This window comes from Mycteria americana, chromosome 9 (genome assembly GCF_035582795.1).
Source record: "Mycteria americana isolate JAX WOST 10 ecotype Jacksonville Zoo and Gardens chromosome 9, USCA_MyAme_1.0, whole genome shotgun sequence".
NCBI lineage: Eukaryota > Metazoa > Chordata > Aves > Ciconiiformes > Ciconiidae > Mycteria > Mycteria americana.
Window position 1 is genome coordinate 20,949,940 of NC_134373.1, and position 24,353 is coordinate 20,974,292.

The following is a 24,353-nucleotide window of genomic DNA, read 5'->3' on the forward strand; positions in this document are numbered from 1 at the left end:
TAAAGGCATTATGCTATTTTTTTTTTTAAGTGTCTGGACAAACAGGGTAATTTTTTTTTTCCTATTTCACATACATTTCTATAACATCTATCAGCATCGTGTGGTGACATGATATGCATCTGCAATAGGTTTACATATGACATTTAGTTAAGCTGAAGTATGTTCAATATTAAACACAATTTATTAATTTCAGTTTAACATTTTCATTCCCGGTGGTAAAATGTATATTATTGGGGAAATACCTGTCAGGAATACCATGACATACCACGTTGTTTACAGAAGTACAAACAGATTTTGGAAAACCTCCATAGCCCAGAGGTGACGGATAGGCATTCTGTCTGATTATTTCATGATGAACAATGGAATCTATTTCTTCAGTTGTCATGCCAACCTAAAATATCAAACATAACATCCTGTTAAAAAAGCAAAGACAGTTTCTCATATTTACTGAATGTGATTGCAGCCAAGCATTCCAATGAAATCTTGGATGTTTCAAATACGCTGCTTTGATACAAAACACTAAACTGTCTCATATACTTTACTGATATATTGGACTTTTTTTTAAAGAGAAAAAGATTTTAAATAAAGCATGCAGTAGAAACGAGCACTAAAGGTTCCTAGAAAACCTAAAATACTGTCTACTTCCCTTCCGTTCTTTTTTCCACATTTGCTTTCTCAAAGACACCAATTTTCCATGGCATCTTGTTTCAGTAGCTGCTGTAGAAATGTCTGGTTTCAATGCTTTCATTCCTTTAAAACACAACATTACTTTCCCTTTTTATTTGTAAAAGAAAGGATCTTAATTCTTGTAACTGCCCAGTACATTTATCATAATGTACTCGTGCATTTTATGAAATTGTTTTCCAAGTATTCTTTAATTTTATAAAAGATTTAAACATTTGGCTTCGTATCTTGAAGATATTTTACTTGAAGTTGCCATAGCCTGGGTGATCACAGTGAATCTACAAGCACTTATGCATCATTTCTAGAAATCTTCATTTTTATGCTTGACGTTTTCTAGATTCACCTTTTTCTCACAATTTTACATATTAAAAAAACCCTCTCATAAATCATTCAGCCGTTTTCTGAGTATCCATGGAGTGGAAAATGCACACGCTTAAAATAACATTCTTCTTGCTTTTCTTTTGGATCGACTCTGTCTCTGGAATGGTTAGAGCTGAAATTTGAAATGTGGTAGGGAAACCTCCCTCATTGAGAAGAAGTGCCTTTGAGGGTTCCTCTGCAAATTGGTTTTGATTTGAATGAGTTTTGAGCCTTTGAAAATCATACTTCGTACACATACACTACAGTGGCTGTGATTTTGGAGGACTTTTTAGTAACACGTGGAATATAGGTAGGCTGTGGCGCAGGAGGCATACTTATCCATATATTGAAATATTCCATGATCACGCACAGTGAATACAGCGGAGTGCACTTGTGTACTGTGCTGAGGATAAAACCAGGTCTATTTGCTCAGCTTGCATCTTGTTCAGCACGAAAACGTGGTTGGGCAGATGAGGAGCGATGAACTCACTCAAGACCAGGATTTTGGGTTACTGTGCAACCCTCCTGCTTTGCAGTAGCCATTGCAGCCTCTGCGCTGGGATGGCAGCCGCAGCCCTGGTGCGTTACCTGTATTGGATACTGCAGCCATTGCTTCTGGATAAATACAGGTTTGTTGCTCCTGCCTTCGCTCATTCATCTATCATCTTCAGCACACAGACAAACTGAACCGCTACGTACCAGACTGGGTGCTGTCTGCCCCTGCTCTGCTCAAGGAATTCAGTGTTGCTTTTGGACACTCAGCAGACAGATCTGTGCTCTCTCCATGGCAGGCTTACACACTGTGAAAAGTTCTGCTTTTAACAGTACCTGCTTTACTTTTATAGGAGCTTTTGCTAGCTGGGCAATGTTGGGGAGGCACCTACTGCACACCTCATCCCTTATTTGGGATGGGGCAATCTGACGGTAGCTAACAAAATACTTCCATGTCATAGAATTTGCTGCTTTATTCCCAAATCTTTAACTCAAACCCAGGAAATGCTATCTTATATAATACCATATTGTATTTTTCAGTCCCACAGGCAGTAAATGGTAATAGCAAAACCACACTCAGCCCAAACTTTGTCTCTCTGCATCCATGCATTATAATGCACCTTTGTTATACTGGGAGATGTTACTGCCATTAGCTAAAGCACAGGCGAGAGCTGGTTTGGAGGGCTGTGTGCAAGGCAGGTTTAGCAAGACAACAGGAACAGGTGAAGGGATGGGGCTCTTCAGATAAAATAGGAATGCAGAGTTTACCTTATGAGAATAGCCTAAGAGAGCTCCGTTTGTTTAGTCTGGCGCACTGAAAGCTGTAATAGCTCTATTACTGTGTGAAGGGGACAGACTCAAGGAAAGGCAGGAAGCTGTTTAAATTAAGAAGTGGTGTTGGCACAAGAACAAATGGGTATAAACTGGCCATGCGCAGCATCAGGCTGGAGAGTGGAAGATGCTTCCTGTTGATGAGGGAGGGTTTTGGAGCATCCTCCCAGTAAGGGCAGTCTTGGCCAAACACTTACTGGTGTAAAATGGAGCTCACCACCTCCCTGTGGCTGACACGGGCAGCGGTCTCGGTACCGCAACTCCAAGTGCCACCTCCCTCCCAGTCCACAGCTCCTGGTCACGTAATTCTTACCTTATCCACCTTCTTGCTCCAAAACATTCATTACTTGTATTATTTTGCTATTATGTATGATTTGGCACATAGTATGAACTACATCATAAGCTACACCGTGCTGCATACATATGTATTTTACACATGGTAACAACCAAAGAGTATTAGTGAAAAACTGCTCTCATTCAAAACCCACATTGCACCCTGATCCTTCAGAAACATGTATATGCCCTCAACTTTACATGAGTAAGTTTTATTGTACTGGGAAATACTTGCACATAAAGAAGTTAAACATGCACGAGCACATGTAAGATTAAAGCTTCAGGCAGTTTTGTTATTGGCCACCCCAGCTCCAGAATTAAACCTCTAGGAAAGTGTGATGATAGCTGAAAGAAAAATGGACAGTAAACTGATAATTTTTTGCCATTTTAAGTCAATGGCGTTGACCTACAGTCCCCATCTATCTCTGCATCTCATAGCTACTCAACCCATTTTACCCTATCCAGTATGCTATTACATGAAATACCAAGACAAGGCTAAAAAAGCACTCCTTCATCTGCAAAACCTGGTAGTAGGCTCCTCCCAGTACATTTTGACTTGGGAGGCATCCCAAAAAGCATGCCGTAGAAACATTACTGGAAACCATGAGGCTTTATTATCAATGCACTCTGGAAAATTGTGTAGAATTTGGCAGCTGTTTTTTCCAACAGCAGCTCTACGAGTCACGCCAGACCCTGGGGGACAGCAAGGGGCTGAAGGATGGACAGGAACGGAGGAGGCAGCTCAGCCCTTCGGACCTGCACACATGCAGAGCCGGAAAGCACGACGTACGAGGAAGATGGGCCATGAAATGAAAGGAAAAAATGTAGCGTGGGCCTTATGAGAAACTCATGTGATTTGGCACAATCTGAACAGAGGAAGATTACAGACAGAGAAATATTACACCTGAGCCAGCAACTCACTCTAAGTACTACATAGGTCCAAAATACAGAAATAATTAAACAGATATATCATGGACTGAATACAAAGTTAATAAATCCTTCTTTTTTCAGTATCTAAGTTAAAGCTGGATGCATATTAAGGGAAAGTAAAAAAAAAAAAGGTAGAAAAAAAAACCCAAATAAGAGAACAAATAAAAGACATCCAAACTATTATGGGACTTGCGTAATTGTTACCTTTAAGCCCTTTCCAGCGAGAAGCAGGACATGACGGGCCAACTGACAAGCTTGACGAAGCCCTTGAATCTGATCTTCATTCTTAATTTCTATGTCGTCTCCCCAGTCTGGTACAATGCCTGTCGTCACATAGTCTGGCTTCTTTATGTGCTTGGAGAAAAAGGATTGAAAATGAAGATCAGAAAACTGAGCATGACAATGGGATCATTTTCTCAGATACTGCCTCCTGCTTCATGGCAGCTTGCCCTTTCTGTCGTAGTATCGACCTTCCTAAGCCATCAGGGCAAACCCTCAAGGCTGCCTCAGTATTTCTTCCACTGCCCTTTTGAACTTAACATTGCCTGTTACTACTGACTTACACAGTCTGTTAACCTTCCAGGGCTGAAACCCCAGATACTGCAGCCGACTTCCAGCACAGACAGTCGCAAGTTTTAAAACTGTGAGAAAGAGATTTAAAAACTCTTTATTTTCTTTTGCAAAGAGGCACATTTTCTACAAAAGGCATCTAAACACTGGAACCAATGGGACAAACATACAGAATTAGGCTCAAAAATAAAACTGATCAAATCCTTAGTTTCTTGTTCAGACAAAACCTCTATTAACTTCCATGAGATTGCTTTTTGACTAAGAACTTTAAGATTTAACTTATTTTAATTTAGAGGTTTTTACTTAGTAATCTAGTTCGTATGTTGTGCCCAAATTTGTCCATCTACAACACTACACAAGGGTATCCCAATTCGCTGTGTCAAGGAAAGTGTAATAAACTTCATTTTTTGCACACATAAAGTTCTCAGCCCTCGTATAGAGGTGCAATTTCATTTCTGATTTTTGTAAATCCACAACAATTTCATGACACATGTATAAACACAACAAACTAATAATAACGGTAACATCTTGCACAGAGATGGGAAGTGCACTTTCTCTCAGAGGGTCATGGGCTGTTTCAGTGGCCGGAGCAGAGTCCCTTCGCCTACCACAGCCAGGCTGATTCTCTGCCACGCTGGCCACAGGGCGAGTTTTGCACTGACTTCACGAAATACAGAATCAAGCTGGCAGGCATAAAACAAAGTGGGCACTTGGGCTGTACACAAGAAGACCATACAACAGCAGGGAGCAGGAGTAAAGAAGAGTGGGGCAACCAATTAGCTCTAGCAGGACTTTAAATAGGAAGACTATTGTTACTCCTATGGGTATTTCATTTCTACTCTGACAAAAAGTGAAACTATCTTTAGTGGACTTACATCAACAGAGTTTCAGATTTACATTTCATTCAAATTAATGGCATATCAACCCTAGCAACATTCTATTGCAGTAGTTTGGGACTTCATTTAGAAAAAAGCCCCACCCTTTGCTGGATTAGCAACTCCATACACAGCAGCACCCTTGCTTTCCCCTTGGAAGGCACTTATCTAGTAACCGCTGAGACCTGACCCTGCTGACCTGTAAGATCTGTTAACGGAGACGCCCAAAGCAGCGTACGTACAAATGTCTATGTATACAGTTTCACACCAACATCTTGAAAAAATCCATGTTACTTCAATGTGATTTCTGGCATAGTCTGTATAAAGTAATAACTTTGCCCTCAAGCTTTCAGAGTTGAAGAACTGGACTGATTTTTAGACAGTCTGAAATCTCTGATCTGTGAAGACAACTTTTCAGCATGACAATATATTTCTCTTTATCCTAAAAGAAGCATCTAAATACAGAAAAAAAAGTTTGTAAGTTCTACAATTTTTAAACCTTTGAAAATATATAAAGCATGTAACCCTATGGTCTCCCTGCACACAGAGCTTCCACAGCCTCTTAGGTGTAAGAGCCCTACATCCAGGATCCTTATCTGCTTTCCTATCTAACAATTTTTTTAGTATTTCTGGCCCATGGAAATACTCTAAATTTTGCATAAAGAAATCTATAATAAAATGAGAAGTAAAATTTTAAAAAGTACTAACACACATTCTGAAAAGCACTGTTTAGAAAGGGTACTTTGGTTTTCTTTTTGCTAAAGATACTAAGCAGTTAATCTATATGCTGTAATTAAACGGGGGGGGTGGGGGGGGGAAGAAGGGGAAAAAAAAAAAAGGAAACCAGAAGTGGAACACGTATAAAAATTGCATGAAAAAGTTCCTTTTGGCTCTAAAGTAAATAAAAATAAAAGTTTATGTTGCAAGAAAAAAAAACCACTCAGGAACAGTAGAGAAGTTTAGAACGTGCAGTGTGGTTGTAGGGCAGCTACCAGCAGGTATTGTACGTTCTCTTCCTAAACCTGACATAACCAATTAACAAAACCTTCAGCAAAATATAAACATTTTTATAACTCGCTTGCTTGAGATTTATACAGAAAAGGACTCAGACGATCATGAATGATTCCTACTGACTTCTGGTAGGACCAGCTATAATTGTTCAAAATGAGAATCTGGACCCAGAAGCGTTAAGTGTTGACAGATGATTATAATATTCCACGTTTATACTACCATAACTGAACAAATCCCAGATTTAAACTCCCTAATAACTAGATACGCCACTGTGTTCAACATGGTAGGCAGCTGAAAACTTCTTTCACCAGCGCTCCTGCTTCAAATACCAGACCAAGCAACAGGATGGTGATCCAAGCCCCCAGCTGTCGGACACTGAATACACGTGATCACACCTGTATCACAGGTATAGAGTCAGTATAGTCGAACTCTATACTGACTGAAGAACAGATGAGGTAATAAAAATTGCAGTACCTTAGGAACTGGGTGAGCTGGAGAAACTGTGGCTGGCCAAACTATGCTATAAGCAGTATTTCTTTGTCCCTGAAAAAAGAAGCATCTTCGCTGTTGATTGCTTGACTGCCTGTGCAGGTAGATAGGATTGCACAAAGAAAAGATTACATGGCAGCCAGTCACAGAACCTGTTAAGAGATAATTTAAAAATGGTTAACATTTTTTCTACTACCACATTACAAAATGGAAAGTATGCAAAAATTTGTATACAAGTAAAACAAACCACAAAACTCATGTAGTAGCCAAGGGTGGTTCAAATTGTTCTAATCTTGTACCGTTACAGAAAGAGCATTAACACCGAGAAGCAATGAGAACAAAAACCTCCCCAAACAATACTTCGAAGCTTATAAAATACCAGATCTATTTTAATTCGATGCATTAAAAAGTAGCGTGGGTAAATTCCCCAAACCTTACAGCCAGGAGTGACGCTCCAACTGGCCCCTGCTTGTAGCCATTTGCACGGCTAGAAGCTGCACTGTTCCAGGCTTGGGGAAACAGCAAATAAAGAACAGTAGCAAGAAAGGAGGAGAGCAAAAATGATTTCATGTTGATTTCGGACAATATTTGCACCTGTATTTTTGCAGAATTGGTCACAGATTTGAGCATAACAAAGTTAATGCTGCTCTCGTCATTCATGCCAAGACACAAAGAACAGAGTTCAATTCGTCCTGCCTAGCAGGGCAACAGAACAAACTTAGAGAGATATTTTTAATCTTGGCCAAAGGCAATTGAAGGGATTAAAATTTGTAATTGTCTTGGAACATTCAAATCAGATTTCCATTTAATTCACATGGGAATTCGGGATGACAGTTCATCAGAGTATTCATTGCTCAAACTTAGTTGTTTGGCGATGACACATTTTGCCCCCCTCAAAAAAGAAAAAAAAAAAGAAAAAAAAAAAAAGGAAGAAAAAAAGGGCATTGAGGCCCAAAGGTTGTCAGAGACATCAAACCCAAAATAATGCACCACAAACGACAATGCTAGCATCAAAACCAGGAAAGATACTAAATTCAAACAGATTATTGACACTGCCCAATTAAATGACAATTACACATAGTGCATATTTCCATTACTCAAACATTCTACAATCTAAACAGAGGGTTTTTTTGAAACATAAGTTTCACATAATAGTTAATCTGCTTCTAAAAAATGTCATATGTATACAAACACAAGAGCAATCTTTTGTGGCAAGTAACCTATACGAATAATTACTCTTTAGTAAAAAGAAAGTGTTTTAGTTTAAACAGAAGTAACTAAATATTTTTATATCACAAAAATTAAGAAATTAATCTACTGCATATTTTGTGACTATGTAAAAAGATTTTTTTTTTTTTTCCCCAGAAAAAGAGTTTCTTCCATATCTTGTAGGTTTTAATTGTATCTTCCTTCCCTTCCTTTGGATGCATTTATCATGTCCAGATGCAGAAATTATCATTCCACATGCACACTTGGCTTCATAGAGAGCCCTTTTACAGCATTCCATGATATACAGGAGATTCGAGTTACGCACCTTTTTTTTGAGCCCCAAAACCCAGAATGACTGACATAGTTGTATGGGGTTTGCTTTAGACATGTTCCCGACTGTCTCTTTGCTCACTGATCAGTGCTACTTTTAGTTACCAACATCTGAATTTGTATAACACCTGAAAGGTTGTAGAGACTTTTACTCAATGCAAGCAAATTTTTACTGTTTTTTTTTTAAATTGTTTATAAGTAATAAGGCAGAGTTGGACAGTGAGGCTCAGATCAAGCTCTCAGTATAACCTAGGTACCCCAATGGAAGTTGCCCGCTTCAAGTGTCTCCATGGAAGCGGAGGTGCCCGGTTAACAGAGGGTGGATTGGTTTGGTGGTGTTTTAATAATCATTTAATCAACAGCCTCATTATCTACTGCTTTCCTAGGGTCTCCTTCACAAGAAGGAAATCATTGTCCAGTTAAAAAAAAAAAAATCTGGGCCATCTAACCTGCACAATGTATAAGCGCATCCAAAGAGCCCAAAGTATCCTACAAACTCCCTGGCCGGTTTTCACCTGTTTCTGGAAGCTGGAAGCACAGAATCTGCTGCAGCAGCAACTTTTGGGCCATCAGAAGTAGCAAGCCATCCGCCAGCGTAAGCTCAGGTAGCTCTTTTACAGAGTGCAGTGGAAGTACCTTGCTCTTACTGCAGCTGAAGGTACACACATGTTGAAAACCCACACTCACTGGTGTGGTCAGTTAAAGTCCACGTGGACATCAATACGTGAATGCTTATTTCAAATGCTCTCCTTGACGCACAGCGTGCTGCCTGGGCACCTAGTCTACCATGTAAGAGTTTAATTGGGGAAGAAAAGGTGCAAGTGTGCTTGTCAATTATTCAACAAAAAAAACTCCAAATGTCCCAAATACACAGTCTTAAATACATTAAACCAGTTTATATTAATGGGTGCATGCCTATTGACTATTCCACATTCGGAAGGGATACCTTTTTATTTGGAATAAAATTTTTACCTCTGTTCTCCCAAAGATACACTGTAAGTGTTGTCACAAGATAACAGGATAATAAGGTACTGTAGTCTGTTGTTACTCTACTAACTAGTCATTATAAACCAGACGCATACAAAAATATATACTACTTGAACAGGTGAAATGCAACAACCAAGTAAATATCACCATAATATAATACAACTCCTAAAATACATCACAAGAATTATAAATGCAGGACAACTAAACCTTTGTTGGAAATGTAAAGAATTATAACAGAAACATTCTCCTACAAAGTAAAAATAAAATGAAATAAAATGGCATTAAAATATAATGAAGTTACTGTTGTATAATGAAAATCTGGACTCCATCCACACACTTCCTTCCTTAAGGCCTTCCTAATGTCTCCACAGCTGCTTTTATTTTTTAAGCTCCCATATTCACAGCTAATTCGATATAGCAACATCATCAATCACTGGAGACAGGAACAACTGGCTGTATTCTCCACGTCTGGCTCAGATATTCCCTCCTCCCCATCCCTTACACCTATCAAAGCTTTTCTCAGTGCCTTATTTACTTCTGCAACACTGGTGCTCAAGCACATCCTTTTTGTTAAGCTTTCTGTGTATATTAATTACTGTAAGATAGTTCATAAACGCAGAATTTGTGCAGCTGCCAGTGGAAACTGCAGCGAGCCCAGCGTCTGAAGCCAGGTAGCCTGGTAACACGCCAGCACAGCCCAGATGCAAAGTTGACCCTTTACGCGTTTCTTCTCTTCTCCAACAGCAAGGCTACGTCACTTGCCACGAGTAACAGAATATTTACTATCAGCTGCAATACGGAGAATTATTACCAGCGTTACTGAATCACATCAGCAGATACGATGTACCAAGCATGGAAAATTACAGACAACTGCTCCTCTGACTCGACTGTGAATCACACTGTGCAATCTGTATGCACGCATGTCCTGCCGGAGCCGCTGGATTCCTCCGCATACCTTCCAGACCTTAATTTGTATTAATAATATAAATATGCACTGTGAGCGTTTGTGAATTACCAGATGAATTTATCTTGTGTGGAAATCACATTTTCTTTTTCTTTTAAACGAGCCAGCTAAAGGGGCTGAATACAGAATTCAAGTATGATGATGGGTGGGAGCATTTTAAGTGACTGATTTTGCAGCACAATGTGCCCTATATTTATTAGCCTTTTACTCTAGGTCTATTTTAATTGTTATCTGTTCATGCGTGCTACACTATATAATGAAATGCTCCCATTTCACTCACAGAGCAGAGAGTTTTTTATGTGTATCTCTATTAATGACCCTTAATTAAGTTGATTTTAGTCATTTAAATGTGATTTTCCTCTGGTCAAGAAGTATTTTTAAAGGGAGTTGTTGGAAATGAACTCTCACATAAGCCCTTTTCTAATGCTTCTTGTTTAACAGTTACAGCAATTTATCAGCTATGTTTTCAATGAATGAGGTGTGGGGTAGCCATGCAAAAAACTGCTCATCTACATGATTCATCAAATGTGACTGTTAGCAACCATTTTTTTTTGTATTTATTTATGATAGACTTCAAATTTCGCAGCAATTAGCGAAAATGTTACCAAAGGATAAACTTCGTGACAGTTCTAAGCTATGATAAATACAAGGGTACATCTTAAAAGAGACAAGAAATAAATGTAACATATTTTAGAATAATTTAGTCATAGTATCAACAGAAGCACAGTACCAAAATTATTTAGGATTACAAGAACTAACATCCAACTGATTTAAGAAATAAAATCAACTTGCTTTTGATAAAGTAAATATTACTTAATATATATGAACAATTAACAACATCAAAAGCATTATTCAGATAACTCATTTTTAAATATGTGATTTAATATCTATCTATCTATCTATTTTAAACTTAAAAAAAGAATGGCCATGCAGATTTTCTTAGTATATATGCATTTGAGGGTAAAACACTAGAAATCTTTAATTTGGCTTGTCAGGTCATTTTAATATTATATCATAATTTCGCTTCTTGTGCAAATATTCATTTTGCTGAAACTTCAGAGGAATAAAGTTTAAAGTGAGGTATTAAAAATATGTCTATGGGTAATAATATGTGGAATCCAACCAATGCAACTAGGTAAGAATATATAGCTTTTTACTGTTAATTACCAAATGTTCCCGTATTTCAACCCAAAATAATGTCTGTGGTTTGCTAGATCTTTACTTGAAATTGTAATTGTAACGTCTTAATAAAACACTGACTTTGTAATCCCTGTGTTGCAAAAGTACGTCCAAGCTTCAAAAATAGGATGGGAAAGATTAAAAGTTCTCTCCAACTCTGTGTAACCTGCGTAGCAGAAGAGGAGCTCACATTTCAGAAGCAATAACCTGTGCATTTGCTTTAAAAAAAAAAACAAAAACCACAACATAGGGAAATGCCTGAGGCAGAAGTTGAAACTGATTGGGCAAAGTAGAAGGACAAGGGCCCTTGAAATGTAACAAAAGCAAATTCATTCTGGTGACAGATGTTGATTACATCAAAGCCACGAAATAACTTTTTTTCTGTTTCTTTTTTTCCTTTTTTGCAACTAATACCTCCACGTTTTCTGTACATTAAGGATATAACATATCTTAATCAACATAACCCAACACATAGTAATTTTGAAATTTGGTAAAAGTATATTGTAACGAGGTCTTAACGACAGGCTTCTCCAAACAAGAGCGTATTCACATGGTCATGTCTGCATACCCGTGCTGGTCACGCCATCATCAGCCCCTTACTTCCAGGGGTTAACTGCTCTGGCAGCCAAATAAAATACAGAGAGCGCTGTGTAATTATGGAGACAGTCAAAGGGCAGACTCTATTTTGAAATCTATTTGCACAGACAAGGTCTTCCAATTTCGCTTACAGGAAACAAGCTGGTAAAGGGGGTCTCCTCCTCTCCAGATGCTTTCCACACTTTTTTCCCACATCAGGAAATCGTGGACATGGACACCATGCAGCACTGTTTCCTGGATTGCAGGACTATGTCATTACAAGGAGAAGAGCAAGTCCGTGCTCGTGAGAAATATTTCCTCCTAATTGCCCATATTAAGGGAAAGCAAAACCCACAAGGACTACTGAAAATGTGACTAGCAGCAATTTGTAAACAGGACGCAGCCACAGCTGTCATGATGGTACTGGAAAAGAGAAAACAGAAATGAAAGGGTAAAAACACTCTGGTTTTAATAGCATGATTGGGGAAATGAAATATTCATCAGGATAGATGTGACTTCAGTTACAACAGCAACACATCGGTGAAAACCTCAGCATGCTTATGACTGTACCCTGATAAACTGAAACACAGACCAGTATCTTGCAAACATCATATTCTAATTGGCATTGTTTTATTTAATTGTTGAAATTAACTGGAAATTAATGACAGAAGTTGTTTAGTTAATAAAGGCATTAACGGAATTGCTGTTCTCATTACTCTCGTAAGAGCCAATAAGGCAAGGCAATGGCCAAACGCCGACCGACTCCAAGGGACCAGAGTCAGCTCCTCTGCCAACACCACTGGGACTCCTCAGTGACACTGAAAAAAACCAAGTTTGGCCCTCAGGACCAGTTATGCTCCCTGCTAATTAAAATTTTGCCCTTACTTCATGGAGAGCGGAACTAGGCAATTTGTTTGCTGTATGCTAATATAAATGAGGTTTTTAATTGGGTGTAAATTTATAAACTATACAGAAATATATTCTTGTTTGGCTTTACTTATTATGACTTAGTCTAGACCAGCACACTAAAATGATGAATCAGTGCCTTCTGGAATAGTGCCGTTCTTTTAATTCATTATTCAGTCAAACTTAGGGCCAACAAAATAGCTGTTCTACAAGTTGGTAAACTGGGAAACCACAGAGATTCAGAACCTCTTCTATTTAAAGGAAGGATGACAGCCTAAGGGTACTTCATCCCAATAATAACAACATTCAAGTAATGGTGCCCAGGTCATGACAAGCCATGACCCTCCCCATAGCTCCTTCAGGAAGCTGGCTCCATGCCACCTTTTATCAGCAGCAACCAACAGTGCAACTTTAACAAACAAGAAGAAAAGGAAAAATTAATTTTATATCCTTAAAAAACCCTTCGACCAGTCGAGCAGTTGTATATATATACACACACACAGAGTCACATCAAGCCAGTATAAGAAATAAATTCACTGACTGAGTAGAATTCTGGTATCATGAAACAGCACTTTCCCATTTTATTATAGGATTTAAAAATATAGAGTACAACTAACTATATCTGAATGATATTCATTCATATACCAAAGGAAATTAATTGTCTATTACAGAAAATGAGACTGGGCTGTACAGGCTTAACTTTGGGAACAGGGCATTGTAGCTCTCCAATAGAGCCTTCCATCCTAGTGCTATTTCTACTACGTTTTCTCTCTCCGATAGAATAACACAAGTAGAAAATAAAAAGAAAGTATTGCCTAAAGCAGTATCACAGCAAAATGAAAGAAGTCAGGTACAAAAGCTGGACAAAGCAATATTAAGAGTTTCACACACAGTTAGTATCAGGGGAATTTAGGCTCTAGATCACAGCATCTGGCAAGTTTCAATTTCTGTGACTAGCAGGAGAAACATTCCTCTTATGTTACTGCATTCCTGTATTGAGTAAATTAATTTATCATAAAGTGAATAAATTAGAATGAGAAACATATCTGCTCAGTTTTGCATATTTAAATACATCTTTCAATCACTTTCTACATCTTTAGGTTTTTTAAAGATCAGAGGAATTACTTTCGCTTGAAAGACTGGTTATTGTATTCATTATTTTGATTTTGTAGGGAAGTAACAACTGTTGGAACAAGTTACTCAGTTTCAAAAATAGCAGTTGTTTCAGATTAAAATAATAACCTATTCAAATAGTCCTTACACACACACACACACAATACCGAATCTTGTTGTTAATATGCACCCACCCACAGCTTTAACATTCATTGAATCCTACTGGGATAAAATCTTTTCAGGTGCTCTGTGAAACAACTGTTTTTCAACTGGCATGGTTATGTCCTATATACACACCTGATACAGTATTAAATGATAAAAATAAATCCTACTTTAACCTCTTAAATTTCCACCTGAAATGGAAAAAATGTCTGAATCACCACAAAAAACGTTTCCCACAGAAACCCTTTGCAGTGGGTGAGCAAGGCTGCTGAACTAAGAGTAATCTTTGCATAGAAAATTTAGGAGTGCTCCTGAACATCGTATCAGGATTTTCTGCATAGCTCGAGACACAGGAAGAGAATGGGCAGTCAGAAGCCTTTTCCCCACACAAAATATAAGACCCATTGCAATAATTATTTTCAATACACCTGCAGCTGAATCTCTAAGATTACAAGATGATTCCTGAATTGTAAGCCAGTGTTATCTCAAAATTTAAAAAAAAGTATACACTGCTAGCAATTTGGGATGAATACCTTAATAAAATAAGATTACATAGCTACTTATTTGGTAAAAATGACAACTAGCAGTGTTTCTTGCCTTGTATTAAATGTTGTTAATTACTTGCATTGTCCTGTTTTCACATGAAAACACAAGTTAACATTAGCACAGTGAGTCTTTTACTGAGAAAACAGGTACGTGTCCTTCGCTAGAGTGAAGAGTGTAAGGTTGGGGAATTACATGCTATAAGCCGGACTTCAAAATATATGAGCAGAGAGGTGTGAGAGTTTACAGGTGTTTCTACTCAACTATTGCAGTGGTGGTGGAAACAAGCTCTTTTTTTTTTTTTTTTCAAGAAGATGCTCTGCATGAGGAAGATGTTCCAATCAAGAGCCTGCTGCAGATAACTTGTAGCATCCTTATCAAAACATTTATTTTTAAACCTGTCAGTCATTAGTATGTGCTATTAATGCATAACTTGGAAGTTTATTCATAAATATGTGACATTTGGGTCACTGAATGAATTATAATGATAGGATTATGGACTGAATTTGGAAGAGTATGGTATAGTGTTTGGGAGCTGTTTTAATTTTTTTTTTTTAAATACCTTTCACTTATCTCTTTGCTTAACATTTACAAAGACCTCTTCTTTATCATAAAAGTCCCTGTTTATCAAACAGTGATACAGGAAGAAGTTGTTTACATTTTCAGAAGTACCAACATACATCACTTATGACAAAAAAAACAAGCACTCCATAAGAAATTCTCAATCACTGTCAATCATACGCACTAAAATATACATAAACCAAAGCATGTGGTGTGAACTATATTAGATTCAAACTGAACACAGAATTACAACTATAACAAACAAAACCCAAATAATTACAAGTGACTCATAGGCCCATTTAGACATCTCACCAAACTGCTGGAAAGGTAGGTAACCATAGAAACCTGACAGCCTAAATTCAGTACTTTAAAATTTGTATTTAGTCTAAGATGCTGCAAATGATGTTTCTATTTGACAAAATCCGTATTTTTAAAGGCTTCAGTTTGTGCTTTGGTACTCAAATAAATGCTTAAAATTATTTCATCTCTTGGTTACTTTTAGATTTGATTTTATCCAAGTAAAGATTACAGTTTACTCTTTGTAATATAAAATGTTAATACATTTTAATACTGCAAATTAGTATTTCTAACATTTCTTTAATGATTGAAATTAAATAATGATACAAAACAAACACTCCTGCACTTACTATTAAATGTTTTGCATATGGACTTTTCTAAGCTGCACACTAGCAAAAAAAAAAATTACTCAAATTAACTGTTAAAGCTGAAATGCTAATAGCCTTTTCAACTTATAGTTCTTTTTCACTGACAATTACAATTTGCATGGCTTAAAATTTAATACTATGATTAGTACTAATGTCCTATATTTTACTTCGTAATCTAAATGAGTAAAATATTATTTTTGTAGTTCACCGGCTCTTATACTTAGGCTGTAATGTTCAGTGTGTATTTCATTATGCAGATGAGCAATGGATGTCGTCTAACATGATTTAAATGGGTCAACAGTATTTTCCTATTCACATTAATCATCCAGACAGCCACAAAAAAAAAAAAAAAAAAAAAAAAAAAGCCCTCAAAACTAACCTAGGAAATCTCTTTTTATCACCGACTCTTCCCGCTAGTCAAACAACAGCAAACATGCTACAGGAGACGGGAGCCTCGCAAACCGGGGAGCCAAGGCTGGGCGCTGCTCCTCTCGCTGGTGCACAGCTCCTGCCGCAGCCGGTGCTGGCAGCGGGCAGCGCTCCCCGGGCTGCCCGCGGCCCCGTGCCAAGAATGATTCTCGTCCCGCGAAGTTCAATGGGAGCTGTGTGTTGACAAACTGAGCAAATCTGAATCGGCAAAATTCATTCTTGGCACGGGGACATGCAACTGCGCTGAATGCAAAGGCGTGCTGCCCGCTGACGCTGCGCTGGCAGCCGGGCTGTTCTTCCGTAAATACACTTGTTGGAAAACTCCCTCTAAAGTCAAAGGACGCAGGATCAGGCCAACTATTTATAAAACACATCAAAAATTAAGGGCTCTATTCTCAAGCCGTGTAACCATCACCTGTGGCCCATTTCACATATAGCATATTGCAAATAAAATCGTAATTTATAAATAACAGCACTTCTGTGGAAAGGGAAGCTGCTCTAATAAATGCCAAAGGCAAAGAACATAAGTACAAAACAGGCAGAAAGTAACAGGAAGATCAGGTGCCAAACATTCAGACTCATTTATTCAATGAATATAAAATTAGGAATAAAAAAAAAAAAGGAAGCGACCAGGATTCCCTCAAACATGAAAGTACTGCCGTGGCACAAAATCTCTATAAAGGCAGAGATGACACGTTTGATTATATTGCAGTGTAACAGGGCTGGCAGAGCTTGCCTGGGAAACGCCACGCTGTTCACACCACAGGGCAGATCCTGCTGGACAGCACAGGGGAGGTCCGAGCTCCTCGGAGATGGGATGCACGGGCTGCGACGCCGCAGGCAAGTGGCGGTGGGACTCCTTACCTCCTCCTTATTGCTGTGGCTTTACCAGCGACCGCTCTCCACATCCATCCTTATTTAGACACCCTGATATCAGCACAGCCATTGGTATTTCCGTTTATTTTCTAGTAACAAATTTAGAACCTTAAAACTTTGGCTTTGGCTTCCGTTCAAAGTAGCTGCTATTTGCTAAACAGGTGTCAGTGATGAGCATACAGCACGTCTTCTCCAGAAGCTATACTGGCCACTGACTTGCTACCACAATCCAAATTTCTGATTTTGAGATACATAAACCAATAATACGGCTTGGGCACTGGCAACCAGCTTTCTCTGACAGCCTTCACCATGCTTCCTTTTCCAATCCACAGACGTAAATGAAGGGGAGTAGGAACTGAGCTTCAGCTTTTAAAGTAAACTAATCGACATATGGCAAAGTAGGAGGTTTCCAACTATTCAGACCTCCCAAGACTTCATTTGCAACACTCACGTGCTGGACAAGTGCTTCACCAGTACCTAATAAGCAGCTGGGTACAGCAGGCACCTTACTTGGATGCAGTAACCGTTCAGTGCAAAGAGCTAAGGCATCTGTGGGCACTGACCTGGTGGCTGACTTACAGTAAATTAAACAATAACCACCACTATGAGGACTGAGGTTCAGTCTTTGCCATGACCTTTTCTAGGTGTCGGGAGCATGGAGGAGAGATCAGCACACTTCATGGTGTGACAACGCACGTGCAGGTCAGTATCTGCCACACTCGTTTCCCCTGCGCCCTGTCCCATGTAAAGCACATCAGGAGGAGTTAGTACAACTGACATTCAACATCTGTGAGTTTCTAAAGCATGTCTTTGGGACTGGCTCCAGCCCTGCCCATCTGGTCCCTTGCTTTACAGTGAGAAAACATCACATTTGGATCCGAAGAGCTAGCTGGGAGCCCAGAGGCAGGACCTCTGGGTTTCTCCACTGCCCCATACCCCATGGTCAACACCCCAGCTACTGCTACTGCTATGAGAGATTTCCTGGAGGAACTGCAAGCAGCACTTGTCTTGTTGAAACAAAGACAATAAATCACAAATTACAGCAGCTGCTTAATCCCTAGAGAGTGGATCATGCAGTCCAGTTGCACTTTAGGCAGTGCCTCTCGCCTCCAAATCTTGACCTCGCTCCCAGTCACGTCTGTCGATGCACACCTTACAGGTGTCAGCCACCCACGTAACACCTCCCTACTGCATACAGTGCTCCAAGGACAGGTACGGCGAGGCCCATGACAGCCACTCCCCACACAGGCAGACTTAAAATTCATTTCTAAACTATCTTCACCAGGCTATTCACTCACTTTGTACAGTTTATTGGACTACTCCACCATCTGATTTTCTATGATAGACAGAGGAAGCAAAGGGTCTTTGCAAGAAATTAGGTCTCCAACCCCTTTTTCTAGACTGGAAAGGCTTTACACAGCTCTTCTCTGCACAGATAGTAAATCTATAAGAAGCAATAAATGTTTTGCTTTCCACAAGATGAAGATAATCTAACTTGCCAGCTAAATATGACAGACATTTCTTCAGAGCAGGCTTAGCTACCTTGTCTGCAAGGCTGGGCAGCAATCCATGAAATTCACCATGGGGACATCCCACTCAACCAATTGCGAATTTGCAAACTCAACTCAGAACTTTTAGATTGGCTCACATAATTTGTCAAACATCCCCCTCGAGTCTCTTTTGCTGTTGTTGTTGTTACAAATTTGTGGTTTAAATATACAGATTTGTAATAGTATTGCCCACTGGAGAGGCAGACTGGTGTGGGCAGCAACCCGAGCTCACAGCTGGATCTCCCAGTTGCTCTGACAGGAGCCAGTTGCTTGCAAGTGAGATAAAGTTTTAACCAGAACACAGCTCACGTATTTATTTGGAGCTTTGGTTAGATAGAGCTCTGGAGGCAGAACTGACACAAGAGACAAAATTTGTAAAGATATTAATTGCATAAAAAGAAAAAATTTTGCAAAGGCTTCCCATTCAATTTGATACAAAAAAGGGCATTTTTACTTCTAAATAAAATTTAACATGACTGGAAGAGAAGGCTGCATAGCTGTCTGTGTGTCATGCAAGACACAGGCACATATTGCATTCCTGATGGGGAGGACTGAAAAAACAAATTAAAAATGGGCTAGTAGTAAAGCTATGCATGCGGCAAGAAGTACACATTGGTGCTATGAAGAAAGGACAGGGATCCTGGCAGCCCCTGGTAAATCCAATTATAGTGCAGACCCATCTTGACAGTGCTTTCTAAACCTGCAGATCTGCATGGGCAAACATTGATGTCTCAATTTTACCGGTGATTTCAGCTGCAAAGACACTATTTTTCCAATTTAAAAATCAGGTCAGTGAAGTTGTTCATTAAACCTCTATCCAGATGTGATTCATGACACACTACAAATTATTCTGAGGATTATAAAATAGAGCTGGCCAGAGAGAGTATAAAAGCCCCAACTCTGGAGCGAGCACTGGTGGCACACCCACAACTTTCTGCAGAAGCCCAGCCACAGAACCAGGCACCTTCTGCGTCCAACTTCTTATCTTTGGTCTGTCTCTTGGAAGACTTTGGGCCAACACCTGGACAAATTCTGAGTGAGAAGCTTTGGCATTATAATATATGAAAGATGTAGTAACAGAAGTTATGTGTATTGACAAAATCATAGCTGAGACATGTACAGGAGGAGGTCTCAACTCCTTTTGACTCTGAAGTCATCCCCAAATCAGCAAATTCAGTCAATTATGCGCTAAGAATCCTGCTGCATATTTTAATCATGGAAAATGTGAAGTCCATTTCAATCCACCTGCATGGCCTACTGCAAAGTGACGTCATTGTGAATTCGAATTTTATGGCCTTGGCCACAACTTTATAAACATCAGGGCTCCCGATTCGCATTCACTGAGCCAAAAGCTAAGGCAAAGTTGACTCTGACTTGGCTGCTGCCGCTGCAACGACACAGTCAGCAGAAGCGACGTGCCCGTGCCTCCGCTGTGCCTGCTCACAGTGCGGTGGTTGGTAGCCCATCATCACCACTTGTCGCACCAGAGGGGACAGGAGAGCGCCTTTACCCCAGCCACCCCAGCAGGTTATTTTCAGCTGGCTGAACTTCCAGCTGGCAACCTCCCACCAACCTGTTTGCAACCTCCAGCTGGGTCCTACAGCTGGGGATACTGTTGCAGCAAGAGCTGCCAAACTTTGTCTACCAGTACCTTATTCTACACCTGATTTTGCGAAACAGTTTTTACAAAAGAGTTATCTGGACAAAACAGATCCCAAATGAACAAAAGCAGGACTGTCTTTACCAAGCAAGTTTTAGAAACACCCACTTCTCCTGCAGTCTCTGGGTTGCTCTGCAATTAAAGTTTTGCCAGAAAATATGTATTAGTTAAGGAGAGTACTCTACAACCCAAAACTCTTAGACAATGTAATGATGCCACTCAGAAAACTGCTGGGACAGAGCTATACCAGCAAAATAATTCTTGCTGGTACAACTTGATCTTTTAGAGGAACTGATTTAAGCTTTCCCAGAGGAGAACTCTTCTCATGAGCTGACCTTCTGCTGAATTAGTAGGGTCTGCCAGAGCACGAACAAATATTTATAAACCCAGACAAGTCCTACTACTTTATTTATTTCTTTAAAGAACACTCATTTCCTTTAAGTCTCTGTCATGAGCTGTAAGAAGTATGTTAATAATAATCAGTGCAGAACAACCAGAAATAGCTCTGAGAGGTGAGACCTGCCTAGGCACCTCACAGGTGTTCGTTCAGAAAACACATGGAAATGAAATTAAGCCTCATCACCCCCTACCATTTCATCCACGATGCAAGAGTGTGACTTGATTCTCAGACCTGCACAAACCACTGTGGGCAACACCTCATCTCGATGTCAAACCAGGACGTCTTTGCAAGATGACTATCCACTTTGTCCAGTGGAGAAAGACCTCAACTCAACAACTCTAGATGAGTTTACAAGCACGTTCAAGAGCTACGAACCCAAGCAGCATACAAGCAGATCTGCAGTGACCACATCACCTATTACATAAAGCACCTCATTTTTACGACTTGTGGAAGGAGGTTAGGAGATCACTGTTGCTGTTTTCCAACTCCATCTTCACCTGTGTCTATCAGAAAATCTGAGACTGAACAGCCGGAATTTGGGAGAAACAAACAATTTCTTTGCCATTTTCTTTCAATGTTATGCCATGTCTATTGACTTTCATAATTTAAAAAATACATAAGGCAGGACCTAATTTAAGTTTATGTGCAACTAAATATGAAACAGATAATCTGAGAAGTGTACATTTTCCTTTAGAGAACATCTGATATGCCTTAAGTATTAGTGTATAAATTTAGATCGTGTTCATTACTGCAATAGTCCTTCATGGTTCAAAATGAGCTTGATCTAAAACTGAAACATAGATTTAAACAGGTATTTTAACCATAAATACCTGAAAGTAAACAGCTTTAAAATGTGAAAGTTGGAGACTTTATACAGCTGGTTAGAGTGGCTGGTTATTTATCATCTAAACTCGAAAGAGAACAGTGCGACTTTCAAAAACACTCAGGAAAGTTTTCTCAGGCTGCACGCCACAGACTACGCCTGCCAAAAGGCCTCCGAGGAACTCTGAAGAGCCCTTTATTCCCCTTTTCTAAGGCTTCCATGCAGCAGGGCAGTTTGTTGAACACTTGGTTTCCGACATTTTCCTCTTCAGAAATTAAGAAGTAAAGGGAAAGACATCTACTGATTTGGAAAGGACAACGGCTCTAAAAGAACTCCCCAGGGAATCGTCATTTAACAAAATAAACAAACAAACTTTCCATACTTTGTTTCTATGTCATAAAACATTTCCAGATAGTTTTCCACTCAAATAATGTTTTTAATACAAACTATCTTAAAGTAATTAAAAAAAAATAATAACGCAAACTTCCTCTGTCCAGGAACATCCGTAGTAACTACCTCTGAGGAACAGCCAGTTATCATACAGATAAAGCCCTTTACCAATGAGCAGTTCAGCTTGTAAATATTACCTTAAATGATTTCTCCTAGATCCTTTTAAAAACATAGCAAGATAATGCAATAACTAAGACAAAATAGAGAATTCTGACACTTATCATACTAAACACAGCCACGTACTATATTTTCCTGCCTGAATTGCATCCAATAAACTACCAGACCTTACTCTGTGATATATGAATTTTCATGCTTACTCTCTCACATTTTACTCCTACAATTAAAACATGCACTATTCTGGTTATGTGACACACCTTATAACATGAAGAGGACTGCACTTAAGTAATTATATATGAGTGTGAATGTTTTTAAGATGGGGCATTTGTTTCTTTCACATCTCTAACCCAATGCAGTAAATCAAGACTGGGGCCAAAGTGAGTATTTTATTATCCAAGCTGGACAGAATACAGGGTGCTGATACATAATAAACAAGATGCAATTGTTTTCAACTTGTGCTTCAAGGAACCCTGGGAATTTGATGGCCACATCCAAAGACCATGAAAGACATTTTTTTAGAAAGCAAGTTCATTATCAATTTGTTTCAGCTCCCTACATGCGAATCCACATTGCCACTAGAGGATGCTTAGAAAAACCCATGCTCAAAAAGCTTGAAGATCACCTGAACCAACAGGTCACAGACAGGCAGGTCTGCTCTCAAACACAGAACAACATTGCCCCTTTTGTGGATTTTTTTGCCTGTCCAACAGGCAGTTCACTCTGACATTTATCAGAGACGCATGCTGAAGAAGAGCACCATACCATACAGCACTGGCCAGCAGCGAGCACCCGGGGCGGGAGACTCCTCGGGGCAGGAGCGCAGGGGAAGCCTGGGTGCAGGACTGATCAAAGCGAAGGGCGGGTAGACAAAGGGCTGAGGAAATCTGTGCAACGTGGCAAGAGCTGCCAAGCAGAAGCGGCGCAAAGAACAGGAGCTTTGGTGACAACTGTGGAGACGGACGGAAAGGTCAGGGAGAGAAAAGTTATGGCAGTTCAGACAGAGCATAAGAAGGGACAGAACAAGCACTTGGCAAAATGGGAGAAGGTAGAAGATCTGGGAATTTGGCAAACAAAACCCAAGACATATAGAGAGGGTAAGAAATGACCAACTGAGAAGAAACCCCTGTTATATAATAACCCAGTTTTAAAAGTTTTAAAATGGTTCCTCTTAAAAAATCTAGAGTCTATTTTCACTCTAGATAATGCCGAAGACCAACGGTGTGACATGAACTGCTGAACACAAAAAATGAGTGACTTTTCTTAGATGGAAACTAGAACTTGACTTCATACGGTGCCTTTCATAGTTAGCGTGTAACAAATTGCTTTAAATACTGGCAGGCAAACAGCCATTATGCACTCAAGAGCTCATACATGATAATACTTAGCATTTTTATAGTGCTTTTCATCTTCAAAATGCTTTACAAACAACTCATTAATCTCAACCAATGCACCTGCAAGGTACATAAATATCTGCATTGTAGGTGTAGAAAGACACATAAAGTTCAATGGCTTATCCAAGGCCATGCACACCACCAGTCCCCAAATCCCTGGCTCCTGGCTCCTAGTCCCATGACGGACCTGAGCCCCATCCTGTGTTGAGATCATGCCTTCTCTTCAGCCACGCAGCTGTAGGAGAACTTGTCTTACTGCAAGAAGGGCACTGGCAGACTAGCAGGAGAGCCTCCCATTTCCGAAGCAGGTGAGCTCCCAAGGACCGCTAGCTCCCACCAGGACCACCAACCCAAGGAAGCGGTAAGTTCACAAGACACCAAGGTGAGACTCACGATGTAGGTTCTCAAACTGATTTGCCACCGAGCAGTAAGCTGAGAAAGCCTCTGTGTTGGCAAAAGACTCTGCCTCTCTCCCTTATTTATTTTGCAAACGGCTGCACAGTCTCCGGGGCAGGAGACTCCTACAATTCAGACCACAGAAACCTGAAGCCCAAGGCCTCCAAGTACAGCCACAATGCAAGAAAATGACTTCAGCTTCGCTCCTCAGGCATTCTCTAACCATCAAAATCTTAGAATGAACTTTGCCTAGCAAGAACAGTAACTCTCTCCCTTGCTGGTGACTGGAAAAAAATTCTTAATGTGATTATACCACATGACTATACTTTTACTTTTTTGAGGTTTAAAAAGATCTGATAAGATTTTTTTCCCCAAGTTTTTTTTTTTAAAACCTCAGCAATACCAGGAATGTCAAACCTGGAGCAGACAAGAAGCTTGGGAGATGTGAACTGTAACACAGCATGTGTCCTGTGCTACAGCAGACCTTATAT

The 24,353-nt window shown here is 39.6% G+C and overlaps 1 protein-coding gene across 3 annotated transcripts in view; it reads right to left on the reverse strand.

The window, feature by feature from the left end:
• The window catches only part of METAP1D (methionyl aminopeptidase type 1D, mitochondrial), a 51,506-nt gene that overhangs the window by 16,146 nt on the left and 11,007 nt on the right, over window positions 1-24,353 (reverse strand). For all 3 annotated transcript variants that reach the window (XM_075512138.1, XM_075512140.1, XM_075512139.1), the window contains exons 2-4: window positions 6,561-6,727; window positions 3,835-3,984; window positions 243-391 (exon numbers count right to left, since the gene is read on the reverse strand). In XM_075512138.1, the coding sequence (XP_075368253.1) occupies window positions 243-391; window positions 3,835-3,984; window positions 6,561-6,727 (466 nt within the window). The remainder of the gene's footprint in view (window positions 1-242; window positions 392-3,834; window positions 3,985-6,560; window positions 6,728-24,353) is intronic.